Source organism: Heterocephalus glaber, unplaced genomic scaffold, assembly GCF_053883595.1.
Source record: "Heterocephalus glaber isolate CG9 unplaced genomic scaffold, H.glaber_assembly_v1.0 deba00001532, whole genome shotgun sequence".
Taxonomy (NCBI): Eukaryota; Metazoa; Chordata; class Mammalia; order Rodentia; family Bathyergidae; genus Heterocephalus; species Heterocephalus glaber.
Window position 1 is genome coordinate 26,750,924 of NW_028258330.1, and position 19,648 is coordinate 26,770,571.

Genomic DNA, 19,648 nt, shown 5'->3' on the forward strand with positions numbered 1-19,648 from the left:
TAGAATTTATTATGTAGTCCAGGCTGGCCTTGAACTCTCAGTGATGCTCCTGCCTCAGTCTCTCAAGTGCTGAGTTTACAGGTGTGTGCTACCACTCCCAGCCATCACATTTTTTTGGTAATGGGGATCGAACTTGGGACCTTTCGCTTGCAAGGCAGGCAGCAGAACCACTGAGCTAAATCCCCGGACCTATCACATATTTTTTAATTAATTTAAAAATTTTTATTAATACATGTTTGTAGTACGTGCAGTTTACAATCATCTGGGGAGTGGGTACATGTATATGATCACTTATTTTACATTTAACATTTTGCATTATTTCCTTTATTATATATTTATAACTTTTTCTCTGTCCATGCTTTTTTTTTTTTTTTTTTTTTTAGTACCAGGGATCGAACTCGGGTCCTGGTGGTTGCACAGCAGGCGGCGAAACCACTGAGCTAAATGCCCATCCTTGTCTATGCATTTTTGCAGAACTAAAGATTGAACCTAGAACCTTTGTTTTGTTTTTTTTTTTTTTGAGACAGGGTCTCACTATGTAATCCAGGCTGGCCTTGAATTCACTTTGTAGCCCAGGCTGGACTCGAACTTATGGAAACGTTCCTGCCTCAGCCTCTTGAGTGCTAGGGTTATAGGCATGTACTACCAAACCCTGATTTTTATTTATTTATTTATTTATTTATCTACTGAGACAAGGTCTTGCTATATAGTTGAGGCTCACCTTGAACTCACTATTGTAGCACAGTCTGGCCTTGAATTAGAGACAATCTTTCTGCCTCAGCCTTCTAGAATTACATGCATGCACCACAATGCCTAGCTGAAGCTAGGACTTTTGAATTGAGGTATATTGTAAGCCCTTTTCTTTTTTTTTTTTAAAAAAACCAATATTCATTTCACCACCCGCTGAGCAAGTGCAAGGGCCTGAGTTCGATCCCCAGTACCAAAAAATAAATAAATAAATAAATAAATAAATATTCAAGTTTATTAAACAAATTTAAAAAGATATTATGCTTAATTTTCTTTTTTTTTCTTTCTTTCTTTTTTTTGGGGGGGGGTACCGGGGATCGAACTCAGGTCCTTGTGCTTGCGAGGCAGGCAGTGGAACCACTGAGCTAAATCCCTGGTCCTAAAATGTTTAATTTTCATCAGCCTCAAGGATTATGTTGCTGCCGAATTTTGCATGTAACTGAGCTTTCAAATTTGCTAATACCCACTGAATTGATTCTATTCTGGATTCTAAGGCATCAATTTCTTCTTGCAAATTTTTCTTTGCTTCTTCTAACATGTCTTGTGTTTCTTCTTGAGAATGGCTAATGAAAATGTCACCAATCTGGTAAGGTATCATTAAGCTGTCATCATCTGTGAGCATGATGTCATCACAAGCATCTTCTAAATTCTGAAGTTGTTTCTTTTTTACTTCTACTTCGTCCTTTAGCTCTGTGAGTCTACTCATATTCTGGGCAAATTTATTTATCTTTTGTTGATCTTCCAAAGTAACATTGACATCTTCTGCAGCAATTTCATACATCACCTAAAAATACATATTAAAAAGATACACTCTAAGTTTGATCCCCAGCTGAGCTTCTTACAGCACTAGTAATCACTGTGTCCAAGTTTCTCTATCGCCTTCTTCATGGTGGCTGCCATCTTGGGACTGAGCCCTTTTCTTTTTGTCTGTTCATTTGTTTGTTTTGAGACAGGGTCTCCCTAAATTTCCAGGCTGGGCTTGAACTTGTGCTTCTTTCTGCCTCAGCATCCCAGTGTGCTGGAATGACAAATGTGTACCACCAATGGCTTTGTATGCTTTTCTAAGTAAATTGTAGACATATATACATTAGCCCTAAACACTGAAACATTGCATAATTGTAACTAGGGTTTAATAGTGTTCACTTTTTTGTTTGTTTTTTGGACAGGATCTTGCTATGTAGTTCAAGATGCCTTCAAACTCCTGATGTTCTTTCTGCCTCAGCCTCCTCAGTTCTGGGATTACAGGCATGCACCATCACATCCAATTTTACCATTCTATTTCCCAATGAAGTAAATTTATGTATAGCAAAATCCACAATTTTTAAGTGTGCCAATAGATGAGTTTTGACAACTTCATACAAGTCGAGTAATATTTTATCAACTTTATTTAATATGAAGGAATGGCTGAAGCAGAAACAAGGCCAGAGAAAGCAATATGTTTTTCCCCAAAATATACTGATTTGAGCATAGTATGGTGGTACATGCCTGAAATCCCAGTACTCAAGAGGCTGAGGCAAGAGGATCACTTTGAGTTCAAGGCCAGACTTGGGCCGGGGATTTAGCTCAGTGGTTCTGCCTCCTGCCTCCCAAGCGCAAACTCCCAAGTTTGATCCCCGGTACCAAAAAGAAAAATTAGAAGTCAAGGCCAGCCTGAACTAAATGAGAGAGAGACCCTGCCTCAAAACACCAAAAATATATGTATATATACATATACATATATGCTGATTTGATGGCCAGAGAAATGGATAAAGCATTGCAAATTAAGAGGCAGAGTACTGTTTAAAACCATCTAACAGAAGCAAAGAAGAAAAAAAAAAGCAATCAAACACAGCATTGAAAACATTTAGAAATTAAGCAAATCTATCTATAGAAAGATTCTGCTGTCAAGGCATCACAAGATGGAGATACACCTTGAGAATTATGAGTGGCAAACAAAAGAAGCATCAACTCACAGTAATTTTTTTTCTTTTTTTTTTGGTACTGGGGATGGAACTCAGGACCTTGTGCTTGTGAGGCAGGCGGCAGAACCACTGAGCTAAAACCCTGGCCCCTTCTCACAGTAATTTTGAATGAAAGGCATGTGATTCCATGATATGAGTGAATGAAACTATCTAATGAGTGTCTCAGAAAGATACAGCATCTCTGATAGGAAGTATCTAATGGATTCTTTCTTGGAGCTGGGAAAAAGGTCCTTAACAATCATTTTCTGTATGAGGTCCAGGAGATAAAACTTGTTGAAAAGCATTAGGTTGCAGCAGATATAGATATAGATATAGATACAGAAATGATACATCAGAGTGAAAACATGTAAATAATGATCATGACTTAAATTCCAAGGAATGTTGATAAGTATGTAAATTGGAACGCTTATACTTTTTTTGTTGTTATTTGTTTGTTTGTTTTGAGACAGGGTCTTGCTATTAGTTCAGGCTGGTGTTGAACTCACTATGCAACCCAGGCTTGGCTTGAACTCATGCAATCTTCCTGCCTCAGCCTCCCAAGTGCTAGGTTACAGGCATGCACCACCATGCCCAGCAGTACTTGTATATGATATGTCTTGCTTCTTACTTCCCATTCCCCACTGCTCTGTTAAACCCTGTTTTCCCTCCTTATTTACAACAGCTTTGTTTCTATTTTTTCCCTTCTATTCTCCTTTTTCGGTCCTTTACTTCCTCATCCTCCCCAAACAATTTTTTTAAAGTTTTTAAGCCAGAGCAGTGGGTCATTCCTTTAATTCCAGCAATCGGGAGGCTGAGGCAGGAGGATTGCTGTGAGTTCCAGGCCTGCCTGAGCTACATAGTGAATTCAAGGCCAGCCTGCAACATATAAAGACCCTGTCTCCAAAAAATACCCAGGTGTGGTTGTGCATGCCTGTGATCCCAGCACTCTGTGGGAGGCTGAGGCAAGAGGTTTGATTCAGTGAGATACTGTCTCAAAATAATAAAAAAAAAAAATAAAAATTTAAAAAGGGGTTGGGGATGTAGCTCAGGGCAAAGACCTTGGGTTCAATCTCTACTACTGGAAAATAACAAAAACTCTCAATCTCTTCATTTTTTTTTTCCTTTGTGTGTGTGTTTTTGGGGTTTTTTTTAGATCAGGGATCAAACTAAGGATGAGGCAGGTGGTAGCATCACTGAGCTAAATCCCTGGCCCTTTTTTTTTTGTCCTTTTTATGGTGCTAAGGATCAAACCCAGGGGCTTAAACAGGCTAGTGAAGTGTTCTACCACTGAACAAAAGCTATATTTCCTGCCCAAATTCTTGATTTTTAGTACCTCTTCTCATATTATACCTTCCCTATATTGAAATAATTCCAGCTGGGGATGTGATTCAGTGGTAGATTTTCCTAGCATGTACAAGACCCTAAATTCAATCTCCAGCAATAGAGAGATAGAGGGAAAATTCCATAATTAAATATTTATTGTATTTTTTGAATACCTACCATGTGGCAGTCACTAAACTAGGCACTAGGAAAACAAACAATGGCGTTTGAAAACAGTTAAGGTCCTTGCCCTCCCTGCATTTACAATCTAGTCGGAAGAGGCAACTCTCATCAAAAGACAACATGGTTAAATGAAGGTGTGCAACTGTTACAAGAGCTACAAGAGAGGTTTATGGTTATGGGAGTATATAAAGAGAAGGTTTAAGGAAAAGCACATAACAGGTGAAAAACATTCTAGGCAATGAGTAGAATATGCAACAGCCTTAAAGCAGGCAGACACGTGGTGTCTTTAAGGACTGCAAGAAGCCATGTGGCTGCAGTAAGATGCTATGAAGAGCCCTACCATGCAAGGCCTTTAGAACCAGGCAAGGTAAGTCAGTTATTATGTATTGACTCAGCTCCAAATTCACTTTTTTGCTCTATGATTTGTAGCTGAGACTGTGAGCAATATCTCTCCTTTGTCTGTTACTTCTGTTAGACTGTTCCAATAGAGTTTACTAGATGGACACTGCAATGCTGTATCCTGTTCTATCAGTAGTATATTAGCACAGCTACTTCATTCCAGTAGTGGTCATACCTTTATGCTAAGCAGCTGAATCTAGTTTACAGTTTTTCCAGTCTCACTGATAACTCTTTTCATTGCTCCTTCTTCAGAGACACCAGCACCGCCTACCCAGTGCCCCTACTCACGTATCTGGGTCCCAACCCCATGGAGCCCTTCTTCTGAGTTCAAAGATCCAAGTTCCTGCCAAGCAGCATCTCCACTTAAGAGATCTAAATTTGAGCTGTTTTCCTTCTTCCCCAACTTTTTGTGTGTGAAGAATTCCAGTCTTTCTCTTTGTTCCCTCAGCCCCAGAGAAGCTGTTGCTACAGTCGCTACCTTCAAGATTGCCTTAGGTTTCTTTTTCTTTTCTTTTTTTTCTGAGACGAGGTCTTGGTATGTAGTTCAGGGTGGTCGTGAACTCACTATTTAGCCCATGCTGGCCTCAAACTCACAGCGATCCTGCTGCTCGGCCTCCCAGTTGCTGGGACGATAGCTGTGTCCCACCATGCCCAGCAAATAAGTTACTCACATTTTTTTGTTAACGACCAACTTGTGATTATAAATGTTACCAGAATATTGAGGTCATGTCCCACAGTGACAAAGACACAGGTGCTGTAACCACTGAGCCACAGGACCACATTCTTCTTTTCCTTTTTCAGTTACCTCATTAACCGTCCATTCATTATGTTAAATTCTCTCTGTTGAAATAACATGTATATAGTTGCATACACAAAAAAAGGAAGAGAAGGGGCCGGGGATTTAGCCCAGTGGTTCTGTTGCCTGTCTCGCAAGCACAAGGACCTGAGTTCGATCCCCGGTACCAAAAAAAAAAAAAATTTAAATTAAAAAAAAGGAAGACAAAAGAAAAAAAATAATGTGGTTTTCTACCTACAGAATGACCTGATATTTATTTATTTATTTATTTTTTGGTACCAGGGATTGAACTCAGCTCCTTGTGCTTTCGAGGCGAGCAGCAGAGCCACTGAGCTAAATCCCCAGCCCTAATATTTATCTTCCAAGGTCCAGATTAAATGTTACCCTCTGTGTCCTTTTCATTACTTGCAGTTAAACTTATCCCTCCAGCTAATTCTTAATGTCTTTTTTTTTTTTTTTTTTGGTAACGGGGATCAAACTCAACTCCTTGAGCTAGTAGGGCAGGTGAAGGAACCACTGAGCTAAATCCCCTGCCCCTTTAATGTCTTTTTAAAGGCCTTGGGCCGGGGATTTAGCTCAGTGGTTTTGCCGCCTGCTGCGCAAGTTCAAGGACCGGAGTTCGATCCCCGGTAAGACAGAAAGAGAGCGAGAGAGAGAAAGGAAGAAAGAAAGAAAAGAAAGAAAGGCTGGTGTGTTGGCCAGGGATCTATCTAGCTCAGTAGAAGTACCCCCCCCCAAAAAAAGTCTATGAGTTTTTTGCTTTCACAATTATATGTCCTACAATTATTATTATTATTTTTTTGAGTTTGATAAATGTTTATTGTTTTATTTTGCAGTTTATGAGATGCAATTTTCCTACAATTATTATATACTGAAACTCCTTTACTCACATCAACCCTAATCCAGCACAGCAAATTTACCTACCACCTCTAATGGAGAAGGGTAAACCTAGAGCCAACAGGGACTAACAAGGTCTCATCCCTTCTTTTACAAACATAATTCTGTGCAATTAATTTAAACTCTCAATTGAGTTTAAGTTTCCACAGCCTCAAACACTGCTCTGAAGATGAAGTAAAATAATGAGAAGTTTATTTATTTATTTATTTGGTACGGGGATCGAACTCAGGTCCTTACGCTTGTTCAGCAGGCAGCAAAACTACTGAGCTAAATCCCTGGCCCGATTGAGAGGTTTAAATGTGTGAGAAGCACTTAGCTCATTGCCTGACATGCTGCAAACATTGAATAATGAGTTATTAGACTTTTTTCTTTTCCTTTTTCTTCTTTGTATTTTTTTCTTTTTCTTCTCTTTGCTTCTTTCCTTCCTGTTGCCCTTGGGATGGAACTTATGTGCTCTACCACCAACTATATCCCTAGCCCAGTGACTATTTCTTGAATTTATTGGAGTTGCTTTAGAGATACATCAAGTATGAGGCAGAGGAAATATGAATTTCCTGGAAATAGAGCTCATTGGCCTGTGAGAAGGGAGTATAAACAATCAGGGCATGCTTTCAGGCATGTGGGAATGCTACAGGAAACGGACAGTGTGAGTGGGCTGGAGAGTGGAGCATTCTATTCAAGAAGTGCAGGAGGAACTGGATGTGGTGGAACATGCCTGCAGACCCAGCTACTCCAGCAGCTGAGGCTAGAGGCAGAAATTTGAGACCAACTTGTGCAATATAGGAAGTCTTCAACTAAAAAAAAAAATTTCTTTAAAGGGTAGATAAGAAGGTAGATAGATAAGGACCACTCTGTGAAAGGTCTTCTGATAACAATAGCAATGGTGTGACTGAGCAAGCTCTTACCAGCTAATAAGCTGATTATTAAACATCCAGGAATTTTGTGTCAGTCTCATATTGGTAGCTGACATTAAGACAGTTGTTTAACCTTATTGTTATAAATGTTAAATTAGAAAATATATGTAAGGCTGAGGCAGGAGGATCACTATGAGCTCAAAGTCAGTCTGAACTACATAGCAAGACCCTCTCTCGCTCTCAAAAAAACAAAAACAAATAGAAAACAAAACAAAATATATATGTAAAAATAGTCTAAGTATGGTGGCACACTTCTGTAATTCCAGCACTCAGAAGGCTGAGGTGAGAGGATCCCTGGGAGTTCAACGCCAATCTGGTCTACATAGTGAGACCCTATCTCAAAAAAAAAAAAAAAAGTAACAGTAAAAGTAAACATGCCAGGAATGGTGGCACATGCCTATAATCCCAGCAATCTTTTGGGTTGAGGAAGGAGGATCATAAATTGAGCCCAACCTGGGTAATTTACTGACTGAGAAGACACTGGATCTAAATAAGTAAATAAATAAATAGGGATGAATGAATGAATGAATGGGAAGATACCTCAATGCAAAGACCCTGGGCTCAATCTCTAAACCACAACATTAATAAATAAAAAGAAAATATAAAGAGGCACTTAGACTTCCTGACATAATAGAAGCACTTTTGGCCTCAAACTCATGGTGCTCCTCCTGCCTCTGGCTCCCGAGTGCTAGGATTATAGGTGTGTGCTATCACACTGTGCTTGCACTACAAAAATATTGTTTGATATTGTCATTTATGCAAACATATCAAGCATCTATAGTAAGCCACACATCATTCTATGGACTGAGGATAAAACAGTAAACAAAACAAAGATTATGTGTAAGGATTTTTTATCCCAATGGTATGAAACATTAACAAATAAATATACATCAGGTGGTGATAAATGCTCTGAAGAAAAATTAGGGGATTGGGCAGCTGGTGGCGAAACCACTGAGCTAAATCCCCGGCATAAAAATGAGGGGATTGGAATAGAGAAGGAATGGGCACTCTTTTCCAGGGTACTGGGGAAAGCCTCTATAATAAAATGACACTTGAAGCTAGATGTGCTGGCCACCGCTGAATGAGACTGAAAGGGAGCCCCTGAAAGAGAAAGTCAGAGATCTTACTCTAAAGCATGTGGTGGGAGGACAGACACCCTTCAGGACAGAGAACATTCCCTTTAGTCACAAGGTTTAATCATTGAGTTTTTATGGTACCTTTAATTTCTCCATTAATCAGATGTACATAGATTTCTACCTCTAGTTTACTTTATAAAATAAAGAGGCTGTCTTGAACCTGGCATGGTGGCACAGGCCTCTAATTTGGCATTCAGGAGAGTGAGGCAGGAGGATCTCCAGGAGTTTGAGGCCAGCCTGGCCTGCATTGGGAGTTCAAGGCAAGCCTGAGCTACAAAGTAAGACCCAACAAACAAACAAACAAGCACCGGGGATGTAGCTCAGTGGCATTGCTCCTGCCTAGAAAGTGCAAAGTCCTGAGTTCAATTCCCAGTACTTGCAAAAAAAAAAAAAAAAAAAATTGGGGTGTGAGGGCTGGGGATGTAACTCAGAAGTACAGCATTCCCCTAGCATGTGCAAGACCCTGGATTTGATAATCAGTACCAAGAAAAAAGAAAAGAAAAAGAAATGCAGGGTATGTGTGTGACAGGGGTGGGGGCCAATATAATGACATAGTTAAGGAAAGCAAAGAAAGTGGAAGAAAGTTTGAGATTATCTGTTTGTCCTAAATAGTTCTCACAATGACCTTCTTTGGTGGTACTATTTATTTATTTATTTTTGGTGTTTTTAAAAAATTATTTTATTAGTACATTTTAGGTATACAATATGTTTACATTTATCATTGGGTGCTTGTGCCTGTACATGATGTATCTTGGTTCTTATTTTTCCCCCATTCCCTGGGCAGCCTTTACCCCCTCCACCCTTCCCTATTTACATAGATTTCGTTTCTGTTTTTTTCTTTTCTCATAATTTTTCCTTTCCCTTCTTTCCTTTCCCCTTCCCCTCCCACTACCCCTACACCTTTGGACCTTTTCCTATTTCAAATTATCAATTATTCATTTTAATCATTTTAATCCTTATTTACACTTTCAGTTCTCACACTAAAACTATTTGGTATTTACACATGTGTGTCCTATTTATTTCACTTAAGAATATGGCCTCAATATACATCCATTTAGCTATAAATGTCTCTAGTTTCTTGTTCTTTATGGCTGAGTAGTACTCCATTTTATAAAAAAACCACGTCTTCTTTATCCAGTTTCCAGTTGATGGGCATTTGGGCTGTTTCTAAGCTTTAGCTATTACAAACTGTGCCACAATAAACATGGGTGCACGTGTATCACTGTGGTATGATTCTTTTAATTCTTTGGGGAAGATACCCAGCAGGGGAATAGCTGGGTCAAATGGGACCTCTAGCCCTAGTTCTTTGAGGTATCTCCACACTGATTTCCACAGTGGTTGCACCAGTCTGCACTCCCACCAACAATGGAGCAGGGTTCCTCTCTCCCCACACCCCCACCAGCATTTGTTATTGGTTGATTTCTTGATAGCAGCCATTCTTTGTGGGGTGAGGTGGAATCTCAGTGTTGTTTTCATCTGCATCTCTCGAATGACCAGTGATGTTGAACATTCTTTCATATATTTATTTACTGCTTTTACTTCTTTGTCTGAGAAATGTCTGTTCATTTCAGATGCCTTTTGGTATTTTTATTGAGACAGGGTCTTGCTATGTAGTTCAGGCTGGCCTTGAACCAGTCCTGGGATCACAAGTGTGCTGCACCATCATGTCCAGCTGGTGGTACTATTTAGACTCAGATTTAAAAAAAAATTTTTTTTTGGTACCGGGGATTGAACTTGGGCCCTTGAGCTTTCCAGACAGGCAGCAGAACCACTGAGCTAAATCCCAAGGCCAAAGTTTTGTGTATTTTTTTTTGGTACCAGGGATCGAACTCGGGACCTTGCGCTTGTGCGGCAGGAAACCACTGAGCTAAATCCCCCGCCCAAGGCCTTTGAAAAGACATTACATTTATCTTGGGGAGTTGGTACATATACATTACACATCTTAATTATTTTTATTTCCCCTTACCCTCTTCCTCTCTCCTGGTTGTGTTAGTTTTGTTGTTGTTGTTTGTTTGTTTGTTTGTGTTCTTGGTCTGTAATTCAGGCTGGCCTTGAACTCACTGTGTAGCCGACTGGCCTCGAACTCATGGAACTCATGGTGATCTCGTACCTCAGCCACCTCAGAGTTGAGATTACAGGAGTATGCCACCACACCTGGGTTATTATTTTTATTTTTAAACAGGGTCTCATTAAATTGCTCATACTAGGCTTGAATTTGCCAATTTCCTGCCTAGCTTCCTGTATAGCTAGAATTATGCTACGGTGCTCATTTGGCAAAATAGCTTCTTCTTCTACTTTTTTTTTTTTTTTGGTACCAGGGATGGTACTCAAGACATTTTGCTTGCCAGGCAGGTGCAGCGCAAGCAGAGCTAAATCCCTGGCCTAATAGCTTCTCTTTCTTTTTCTTTTTTTTCTTTCTCTTTCTTTTTTATTTTTCTTTTTAATTCTTTCTTTCTTTCTTTCCTTCTCTTTCTTTCTTTCTTTCCTTCTTTCTCTTTCTTTCTTTCTTTCTTTCTTTTCCTTCCTTCCTTCCTTCCTTCCTTCCTTCCTTTCTTTCTTGGTTTCAGAAATCAAACTCTGGATCTTGTGCTTTGGAGGCAGGAGGCAGAATCACTGAGCTAAATCCCCGGCTGAGCTTCTATTTCTTAAACTAAAGTTGCATATTTTGCCAGGTGTGGTGGCACATGTCTGTAATCCTACCACTCCTGAGGCTGAGGCAGGAGGATCACTGTGAGTTCAAGGCTAGCCTGGGCTACATAGTAAGTTCAAACTCAGCCTGAACTACTAAGCTAGACCTTGTCTCAAAAAAAAGAAAAAATTTGCAGATTTTGTTGCAAGTAGCAGATGATTTGTGACACATTTTGCAACTGTAGAGGTAGTATATTTTTGGTCAATCTCTGGAATATGATTTGTAATCTCTGTCAGAATTATAAATGGTTATACCACTGTGGCCCAGGTTCACATTTCAGAGAATTTCTACTACTTTTTTTTTTTTTTTTTTGATAGGGTCTTGCTATTTTGGTACTGGGAATCGAACTCAGGGCCTTGTGCTTGCCAGGGAGGTGCTACGATGCTGAGCCACATCCCCTGCCCGGTCTTGCTATTTTAAACTGACTATATAGCCCAGGCTGGCCTTGAACTTGTGATGATTCTCCTACTTCAACCTCCTGAGTACTAAATGATGGGATTATAAATGTGAGCCACCATGCCCAGCTTCTAGTACAATTCTGTTTGGACACATGTTTGCTTGTTTTTTGCAGTGCTGGGGATCGAACCCAGGGCCTTGCACATGCTAGGCCAGTGGTCTACCAACTGAGCTCCAGCTCCAGCTGCTGCATATATGTTATACTATTTGTAAATGGATTATTGTATTTAAATTGCAGAACATTGGCATGACAACTGGCAACTCAGTGACACATACCTGCAATCCCAGCACACGGGAGGTTGAGGCAGGAGAATTGCCATGAGTTTGAGGCCAGCCTGGACTCCATAATGAGTTCAAGGCCAGTCTGAACTGCACAACAATACCCTGTTTCAAAACAAACAAACAAACAAAAAAATTGCCGAAGACTGGAAATAACCCAAATGTCCATCAACAGGGAGGGGACTGATTAAGAAAATTATAAGACTGGGTGTGGTAGCACATGTCTGTAGTAATCCCAGCACTCTGGGAAGCTGAGGCAAGAGGATAAAAAGTTTGAGGCCAGCCTGGGCAACATAGGGACTTAGCAAAACCCTGTCTCAAAATAATAATAATAATAATAATAATAATAATAATAATAATAATAATAATAATGGCTTGCGATATAGCTCAGTGTGAAGGCCCTGGGTTTAATTTCCAGTACTGAAAAAATATATAAAAAATTTGGGAGCCATGGGCCTGGGATTTAGCTCATTGGCACTGCACCTGCCTCGGAAGTGCAAAGTCCTGAGTTTGGCCCCTGGCCCTGAAAAAAAAAATTTGGGAGCCAGATATAGTGGTACATGCCTATAATCTCAGCTCCATAAGGAGGATGAAGCAGGAAGATTAGTAATTTAAGGCCAGCCTGGCCAATTTAGCAAGACCCTCTCTCAGAAAAAAATAAATAGCAAGGGATTGGAGGTATAGGCCTGAGGTTCAATCCTTTATTTCAAAAAAAAAAAAAAATTGAAGAGTAGACCTGGAGATTTAGACTCTATTTAATTAACTTCTTTCTAATTCCTTACCCTTAGTGTTTGAGTGTAAAGTCCCCCACCTTGTCTTTTATCTCTGGTCTGGTGGAAGTTTCAGTTCACAAGAAACATTTGTTAGGATGGTCAAGTTATAGGGAATGGTGCTAGGTGCTGGAGTTCTGGGGGATAAAGGAAAACAACACATAGTCCTTGTGATTGATGGGATCCAGGTGGATTTTACCAGTCTTTTTAGTGGCCAGGACAAGAATAAAAATATTCTTCCCTCATTCCCACTTCTCTTTATAATATCCAAAATGCTGAAAATATATTGGAATTCCTACTTAATTATCCTCCCCCTCACTTAGAGAGTTAAGGCCTGCAGAGCTCAGGAACTTTTCATCAAGCCCAGACTGGAGAGAACTCAGGCCAGGGCCAAGGCTCTGCCTGCTTCTGTGGGGCCCTTGAGGCCTTGTTGAGGTTCTTTTTTTTTTTTTTTTTTTTTAAACCAAAGCATTTATTGTGAGTAATCGTTGAAATTCTCAAGATGAACTGGATGCTGCAACAGCTGCTCTCTTGGGTTTAGGTGTTGTTCCTTCATGGAATCCATGCCTGAATCTGCGATACACAATTTTTAGGTGCCTCATTCTCCCAGTTCCGGTGGTATTTCGCCTTTTAGCCTTTGCACTCCAGTTATACTTTCTCTTGCGCTTGGCACGGTAGCCACATTTGCCACAGGTCGACTTCTGAAGGTGGTAGGCCTTAGAGCCACAGCGGCGGCACAACGTGTGCGTCTTATTACAACGCTTTCCAAAAGATGATGTTCCCTTTGTCATCTCGCTTGTGCCGCCGAGACCAAAGAGCCCTTGTTGAGGTTCTTGGACCTCTCAGATGCTACCCACGGTTTCCGGTTTCCTGAGTTCTCACACTCAGTTTGGTGCTGTAGAGATCATACTCCAGTTCCTGCTTTGGGGACTAACATGCTCAAGCTTGGTGCTACTTACTGCTGTACATGGGATGTGTTTTAGTTCCCCCCTTTTCCCTTGAAAGACTCATTGTAAATGCCTTGGGGTTGTATAAGGACAGAATATAAAGGTTGTTGGGTGGCAGTTGAAAAAGATGTTTCCTAATTGAATAGGTGGCGATGTGAGAAAAACATCACTTTTTTTTGGTGCTGGGGATTGAATTCAGGACCTTGTGCTTGCAAGGCAGGTGTGGTGCCACTGAACTAAATCCCTGGCCCAATGTTTCCTAATTAAATATCCTATCTCATGTTAGGTCTTTAATTCTCCTTACTTCTGCTTCTCATTAGTAGGATATTTTTCTTTTTCCTTTTTTTTTTTTTTTGATATAGGGGATTGAACCCAGGGGTACTTGCCAAATTACCCAGTCTGACTTGGAACATGTGATTCTCCTGCCTCAGCCTCCCAGAAAGCTGGGATTATAGATGTGTATCACTGAATGTAGCTTTTTCTTTTTTCCTTTCCTTTTCTCTTTTTCATGACTGGCACCACCCACCAGTTGTTTTTTTTTTGAGATGTGTCTTACTATGTAGCCCAGGCTGGCCTCGAACTCCTGGAAATCCTCTTGCCTTAGACAAGTCCTGGGATTACAGGCACGTACCTCCACATCTGGCTACTAGAGATATTTTATATATGCTAGTGAGGAAGGTACTAAGAAGGCAGTGTTAAAACCTAGTTTTTAGCTGGACATGGTGGCACATGCCTGTAATCCCAGCACTCAGGAGGCTGAGGCAAGAGGACTTCTGTGAGTTTGAAGTCAGCCTCGGCTACATAGTGAGTTCAAAGCTAGGCTGAACTATGTAGTGAGACCCTGTCTCAAAAAACAAAAACAAAAAAATCAGAATTTTGTAAATTTGAGTTCTCTGGCCGCATCCTATTAATGTCCAGTTCAGAAGAATCTGGCAAGTCAGGCTTCTGCAAATCTTTAATTAGAAAAAATTTTGCTCCCAAGGTGCTTCATTCTTATATGTATCAGATTATTTTTCCTTGGCCAGTGTCAATCTCCTTTCACCTCCTCCTGTCTTCCATTTGGAAGAATATCCTTAGGGGTGGCTCATTCCCATCTTTTTTCCCTGGCAACCTGGACTCATCCATGTGACTTGAGATTGGCCAATCAACACTGGCTGCTGGCCAAGACTTTGCCTCTTGTTTGAGTGACTCAAAGACAAAGGGATATTAGCACAGAATTCCAGCAGTCCTGTGCAGTGCTGCCAGCAGCAACTGCAGCAGCTTCTGGTTTGAGCTGCTCTTGTGCCTCCTTGTTTTCTAAATCTGCTCTCCTCTTGCTACTCAGGGGTACCGATAACTTTGTATTATAAGTCTCTTCTGCTTGTACTTGCAACAGTGTCCATGTTTGTACTTCAAACAGGCGAAAAGAATTTTACCTTACAAACTGTGACAATTTCTTTTTGATGCTGTCAGCTCCTTGAGAACAGGGCCTAAATCTTTGTTCTTGGTCTTTTGTGTCTAGGATAACTCAACTCAATACGTGGAGATTGGGTGTGTGTGTGTTGTTTTTTTTTTTGGTACCGGGGATCGAACTCGGGACCTTGCCCTTTCAAGGCAGGCGCTGGAATCACTGAGCTAAATCCCCGGCCCAATACGTGGAGATTGAATAAGTGAAGCATGTTTGTATTTTCATGAGGCTAGAGAATTTGGAATTTTTGGTATTATTGTGTCCTAACATCTGAGGTTTTTTTTTTTTTGTGTGTGTGTGTGTGTGTGTGTGTGTATGTGTGTGTGTGTGTGTGTGTGTGTGTGGTACTGGAGATTTAATACAGAGTTTTTGCTTATGCTAGGCAAGCACTGAACTAAATCTCCAGTCCTTTTTATAGTTTTGTTTTGAGATACAGAATCACTACATTGCCTAGACTGGCCTTCAATTTGCCATCTTTCTGCCTCAGCCTACTCAGTAGCTGGGGTTATAGGTGTATGCCACTATGCCTACCTTTGAGCTCTTTATTTGTTTATTTTTGAGACAGGATCTTGCCTTGTAGTTCAGGCTAGTCATGAACTCACTGTGTAGCCCACTGGCTGCAATTAGCCATCTGACTATGGTGGCTCACGCCTATAACCCCAGCACATCCTATAAGTAATCCCAGCACTAGGGAGGCTGAGGCTGAGAATTGGTATGAGTTTGAGGCCACCCTGAACTACATGGTGAGACCTTGTCTCAAAAATAAAAACAAAACAAAAAAAGAAGACCAGTGTAGTGGTACATGTCTGTAATCCCAGCATTCTGGAGGCTGAGGCAGGAGGATTGCTCTAAGTTCGAGGCCAGCCTGGGCTACATAGTGAGTTCAGGGTCAGGCTGAACTATAAAGTGAGACCCTGTCTTAAAAAAACAAATCCAAAAAAAGAGCTGGGAGGGCCAGGGATTTAGCTCAGTGGCACTGCACCTGCCTCCAAGTACAAGGTCCTGAGTTTGATCCCAATACCAAAAGAAAAAAAAAAAGCTTATCTTATGGCCAGGTATTTAGCTCAGTGGCATCACATTTGCCTTGCAAGTGCAAGGTCCTGAGTTGGATCCCTAGTAACAACAACAACAACAAAAAGACCTGGGAGGCAAGAGGATCGCTGGGAGTTTGAGGCCAGCCTGAACTACACAGTGAGTTCAAGGCTGGTCTGAAATACATGGTGAGACCCTGTCTCAAAACCAAACCAAACCACAGGCCAGGTGTGGTGGCATATGCGTGTAATCCCAGCATTGGGGAGACTGAGACAGGAAGATCACCACAAGTTCAAGGCCAGCCTGGGCTACTTAGTGAGTTCAAAGTTAGCCTGAACTAAGTAGTCTCAAAAACAAAACAAACTTGGCAAGTGCAAGGTCCTGAATTGGATTTCTGGTACCAAAAAAGAAAAAAGAAAAAAAAGACCCAAAACATAACAAAACCAAACCAAACCCTCTCCTATGGACTTGGGTCATAAAGACCATCTACATTTAAAAAATATTCTCTTTCCTTTTATTCCTTCCATAGGTACACATTAAGCATCTACTATCTCTCTGCCATGTCTTGATAATTCAGTAGTGAACAAGGCAGTCCACACATGGGAAATAGACCAATATAACCAAAAAGAATCATTCTTCTTCTTTTTTCTTTTTTTCCTGGCAGTATTGGGTATTGACCGTGATCCTGGGGCTTTGTGCCTGCTAAACACATACCCTACAACTGAGCTGCACTCCCAGCATAAAAGAGGAATCATTTATTTATTTTTATACTGGGGATTGAACTCAGGACCTTGCGCTTTCAAGGCAGGTATGGTGCCACTGAGCTAAATCCCCGGCCCCTCATTTATTAAAAAAAAAATTAAGTAAAAAGAGTAGCTTTTGTTTTGGGATGTATATGTTCATGCATGTAACATTCTTTGGTTAAACTGCCTCTTTTTTTTTTTTTTGTAATACAATCAAGAGAACAAAAAATGAAGTTAATTACAAATGGTATAAAATGCTCTCTGTTGAAAATGGACAGATATAAATTAGAGAGTAATTGCCATTGTGGAGGTATGTGATCTGGCTTTTAGATAATGTGGTCAGAAAGGACCTCACTTAGGAAATGACAAACTGAGACTTGATCACATGATGAAGTGTCAGTGATGTAAATAGCAGCAGCCTATTCAATTGTCCAGAGGCTGAAACTTGGAAACAGCCATAGAAAAACGGACAGAAAGTCAGTGTGGGGAGGTGAGCAAGGAGTAGGATGCTGATGGGGATATTGATTGATGGGTTGTTTTAAGTAGGGCAGCAGAAATGATTAGATTTACATTTTTAAGAGCACAATCTGGATGCCCTCTTTCCAGTGTAAAATAATTGTTATTGCCCACAGAAACAGCAAATTCTCACATTTTCTTCTTGGCACTTGCCATGTTCCATTGAGAAAACACCTCAGATTCTTCTCTAGTGGCTGCAACTTGGACCTTGGTCCCAGAGACAAAATAGAACTTTTTCTCAGTAGCAATTGGGATCCTTTCTTTCTTAGGAGTTAATGACTACATGGAGGAGGGATGAGAGTAAACGCCCTGAGGTGAGAATGAATCTGGCTCACTTGATAACTTTAAGGAAGCTGAGAATGTAGGGTAGCTGGATGTGTAAGAATGAGAAAGAGACAGGTTAAATCTAGACTTTGAAGAATCCGGTAGATAGTGTAAGATTTAGATCTTAATCTGGAGAGGAGGGGAAAACAGCCTTTGAGCAGGGTGGTATAGCATTCTGAAAAGCCCTCACTGTGTATGAAGAATGGATTAGAAGGGGTCAGAGTGGAGGATGGAGACTACTGTCATCTTTTAAATTTTTTTAAAAAGAATTTTTGAACTTTTATTTATAAATTAATTTCATAAACTACTACACATAACAACAAAGAGTTCCTGGCTTCCATCCTATATGGCTAGAAAAGTAAATTATTTTAACAGCTATCTAAATCTGCCTCTTGTTTCCAGAGAAATGAGTATATGACCTACACATATTTTCAAACTTAGACTATTGTCATCTTGGAGAGGTGATGATGGCCTAGACCTGAGTGGTGGTAGAAGGATGGAGAGAACCAGGTGGCTTCGAGATGTCTTTAAAAGACAAAATTCCGGGCTTCGTATGATCTCAGGGTTCACCGATGAATAGAGACTTCACGTTCCAGACCTGGCGCAGGCCTGGTTCCCGCGCGTCAAGCCAGTAGGCGTGGCCTGCGAGAGCCGTTGCCCCGGTGATCCGGTGGGGCGGGGCTGAGGGAGGGGCAGCTGGGGCACTGCGTCACCTAGTGGTGGCGCTGGTGCGTGTGGGGGGGGGCGGGGGATACGCTGGGCGCGTCCCTGGGGTCACGTGGTGCGCAGCACGCAGAGTCCTTCGGTCTGTTGGTCCTGGAGCGGCGCAGCAAGAGCGGGGCCGTGAGGTGAGCTCGCGGCGAGGCGCGGAGAGGTGCGGCGAGGCGAAGCGGGCTGGCTAGGGCTGGGTCGGAGAGGGCCAGCGCCGCGCACACGCTGTTTGGGCGGGAACAGTGACGGACGCCACCACAGCCCTGGTTCCCTGCCCGGCCCTGCTCTCTGCCTGGACCCGTTCGCCCAGCCCGGAGGGAGGCCTGGGGACCGCTACTGAGAGCGTGGCGGGCGTGCGAGCGGTGCCCAATCTCGAGGGCTGCCCGTGGGAGTGACGGCGGCTGCGGCCAATCAGCACCTGTCGAGGGGGTTGGGCCCTGGGGTGCGGGCCCGGGGCGCGGAGCGGGCGGTGTTGGGAGTGGGAGGGTTAAGCGCCAGGGCCAGACTAGGCGCCGTGTGGCCTCCTAGAGCCCCATCACCAGCCCTTGCTGTTGCCTTGTGCTTTGGTACTGCGTTTTCTTTTAGCACCTTTTATTCTGTTCTGGGGAGCACACCCCTTTATCAAGACCCCGAATGTGGGAGTGTCCCCTTTCTCTACAGTTTGGAAAATCTAGACGACTCACCTCCTTTCTTAAGTTGTAGTACTGAGATTTTCTCTCAGGTTCTAAGTTCCCCAAACTGAGGGTGTACCCCTTTTCTCTTGCTCCCCCCAAACTGGTAGCACATATCTTTTTTCAAGTCTCCAATCTGAATACTTTCCAATTTGGGGTTCCCCGTTAACAGGCCCCTCAAATACGAGGTCCTGTGACGAAAAGTTTTTGGGTAGTTTTTTATATCCCCACAACTCCAAGGAAGAAAGCCCTTTCCAGGCACCAAATCTGACGACATGTTTCCAGAATTTTGTAAATTTTAAAGGCACTTGCCTTTTCAGCTTTAAAATTGGGGATCTACTAAAAATGAGGTCCAAATGTTGACACTTTCGGACATATATTTTCTGCTTATACAAATAAGGGAATTCACTGCTTTTTTTTTCCTTTTTCTTTGAGACAGAGTCTTGCTATATAGCCTAGGCAGACCTGGAACTCCTGATCCTCCTGTCTCGGCCTGCCTAATCCTGGGTTTACAGGAGTGGGCCACCACGCTTGGCTAATTCAGTGTTTTTTCCAGTCACTCTGTCCTTGGGGGTTGCACCCTTTCATTAGTTCCCCAAACTATCTTGTGTCTTGGGAGAAGACTCATTGACCAGAGAGTGTATTTACTTCCTGTTCCATTAAATGTACTAAATACTTCCCTTTTGGTACAAAATGCACAACTCTAGGAGTTCAGCAACCTTTCTGATGCT

General features: G+C 41.7%; 3 protein-coding genes across 13 annotated transcripts in view; 1 reads left to right on the forward strand and 2 right to left on the reverse strand.

The window, feature by feature from the left end:
- Nucleotides 1-1,135: 1,135 nt before the first annotated feature.
- LOC101723222 (prefoldin subunit 4-like) lies at nucleotides 1,136-1,647 on the reverse strand. The gene is made up of 2 exons (XM_004867859.1): nucleotides 1,625-1,647; nucleotides 1,136-1,517 (listed from the first exon to the last, which is right to left on the reverse strand). Exons 1-2 carry the CDS (start codon nucleotides 1,645-1,647, stop codon nucleotides 1,136-1,138), a joined length of 405 nt encoding a protein of 134 aa, XP_004867916.1.
- An 11,315-nt stretch (nucleotides 1,648-12,962) lies between these two features.
- LOC101722874 (large ribosomal subunit protein eL37-like) lies at nucleotides 12,963-13,345 on the reverse strand. Its single transcript, XM_087188570.1, has one exon. It carries the CDS (start codon nucleotides 13,315-13,317, stop codon nucleotides 13,024-13,026), a length of 294 nt encoding a protein of 97 aa, XP_087044696.1. The 5' UTR covers nucleotides 13,318-13,345; the 3' UTR covers nucleotides 12,963-13,023.
- Nucleotides 13,346-18,232: 4,887 nt separating this feature from the next.
- Phf20 (PHD finger protein 20) overlaps nucleotides 18,233-19,648 on the forward strand; it is a 140,484-nt gene continuing 139,068 nt past the window's right edge. For 6 of the 11 annotated variants that reach the window (XR_015442083.1, XM_087189122.1, XM_087189126.1 and 3 more), the window contains exon 1: nucleotides 18,233-18,383. The gene's annotated coding sequence lies outside the window, so the exon portion shown is untranslated. Of the gene's footprint in view, nucleotides 18,410-19,648 lie in introns of all 11 variants that reach the window. The other 5 variants (XM_087189130.1, XM_087189128.1, XM_087189123.1 and 2 more) reach the window with 5 other exon arrangements.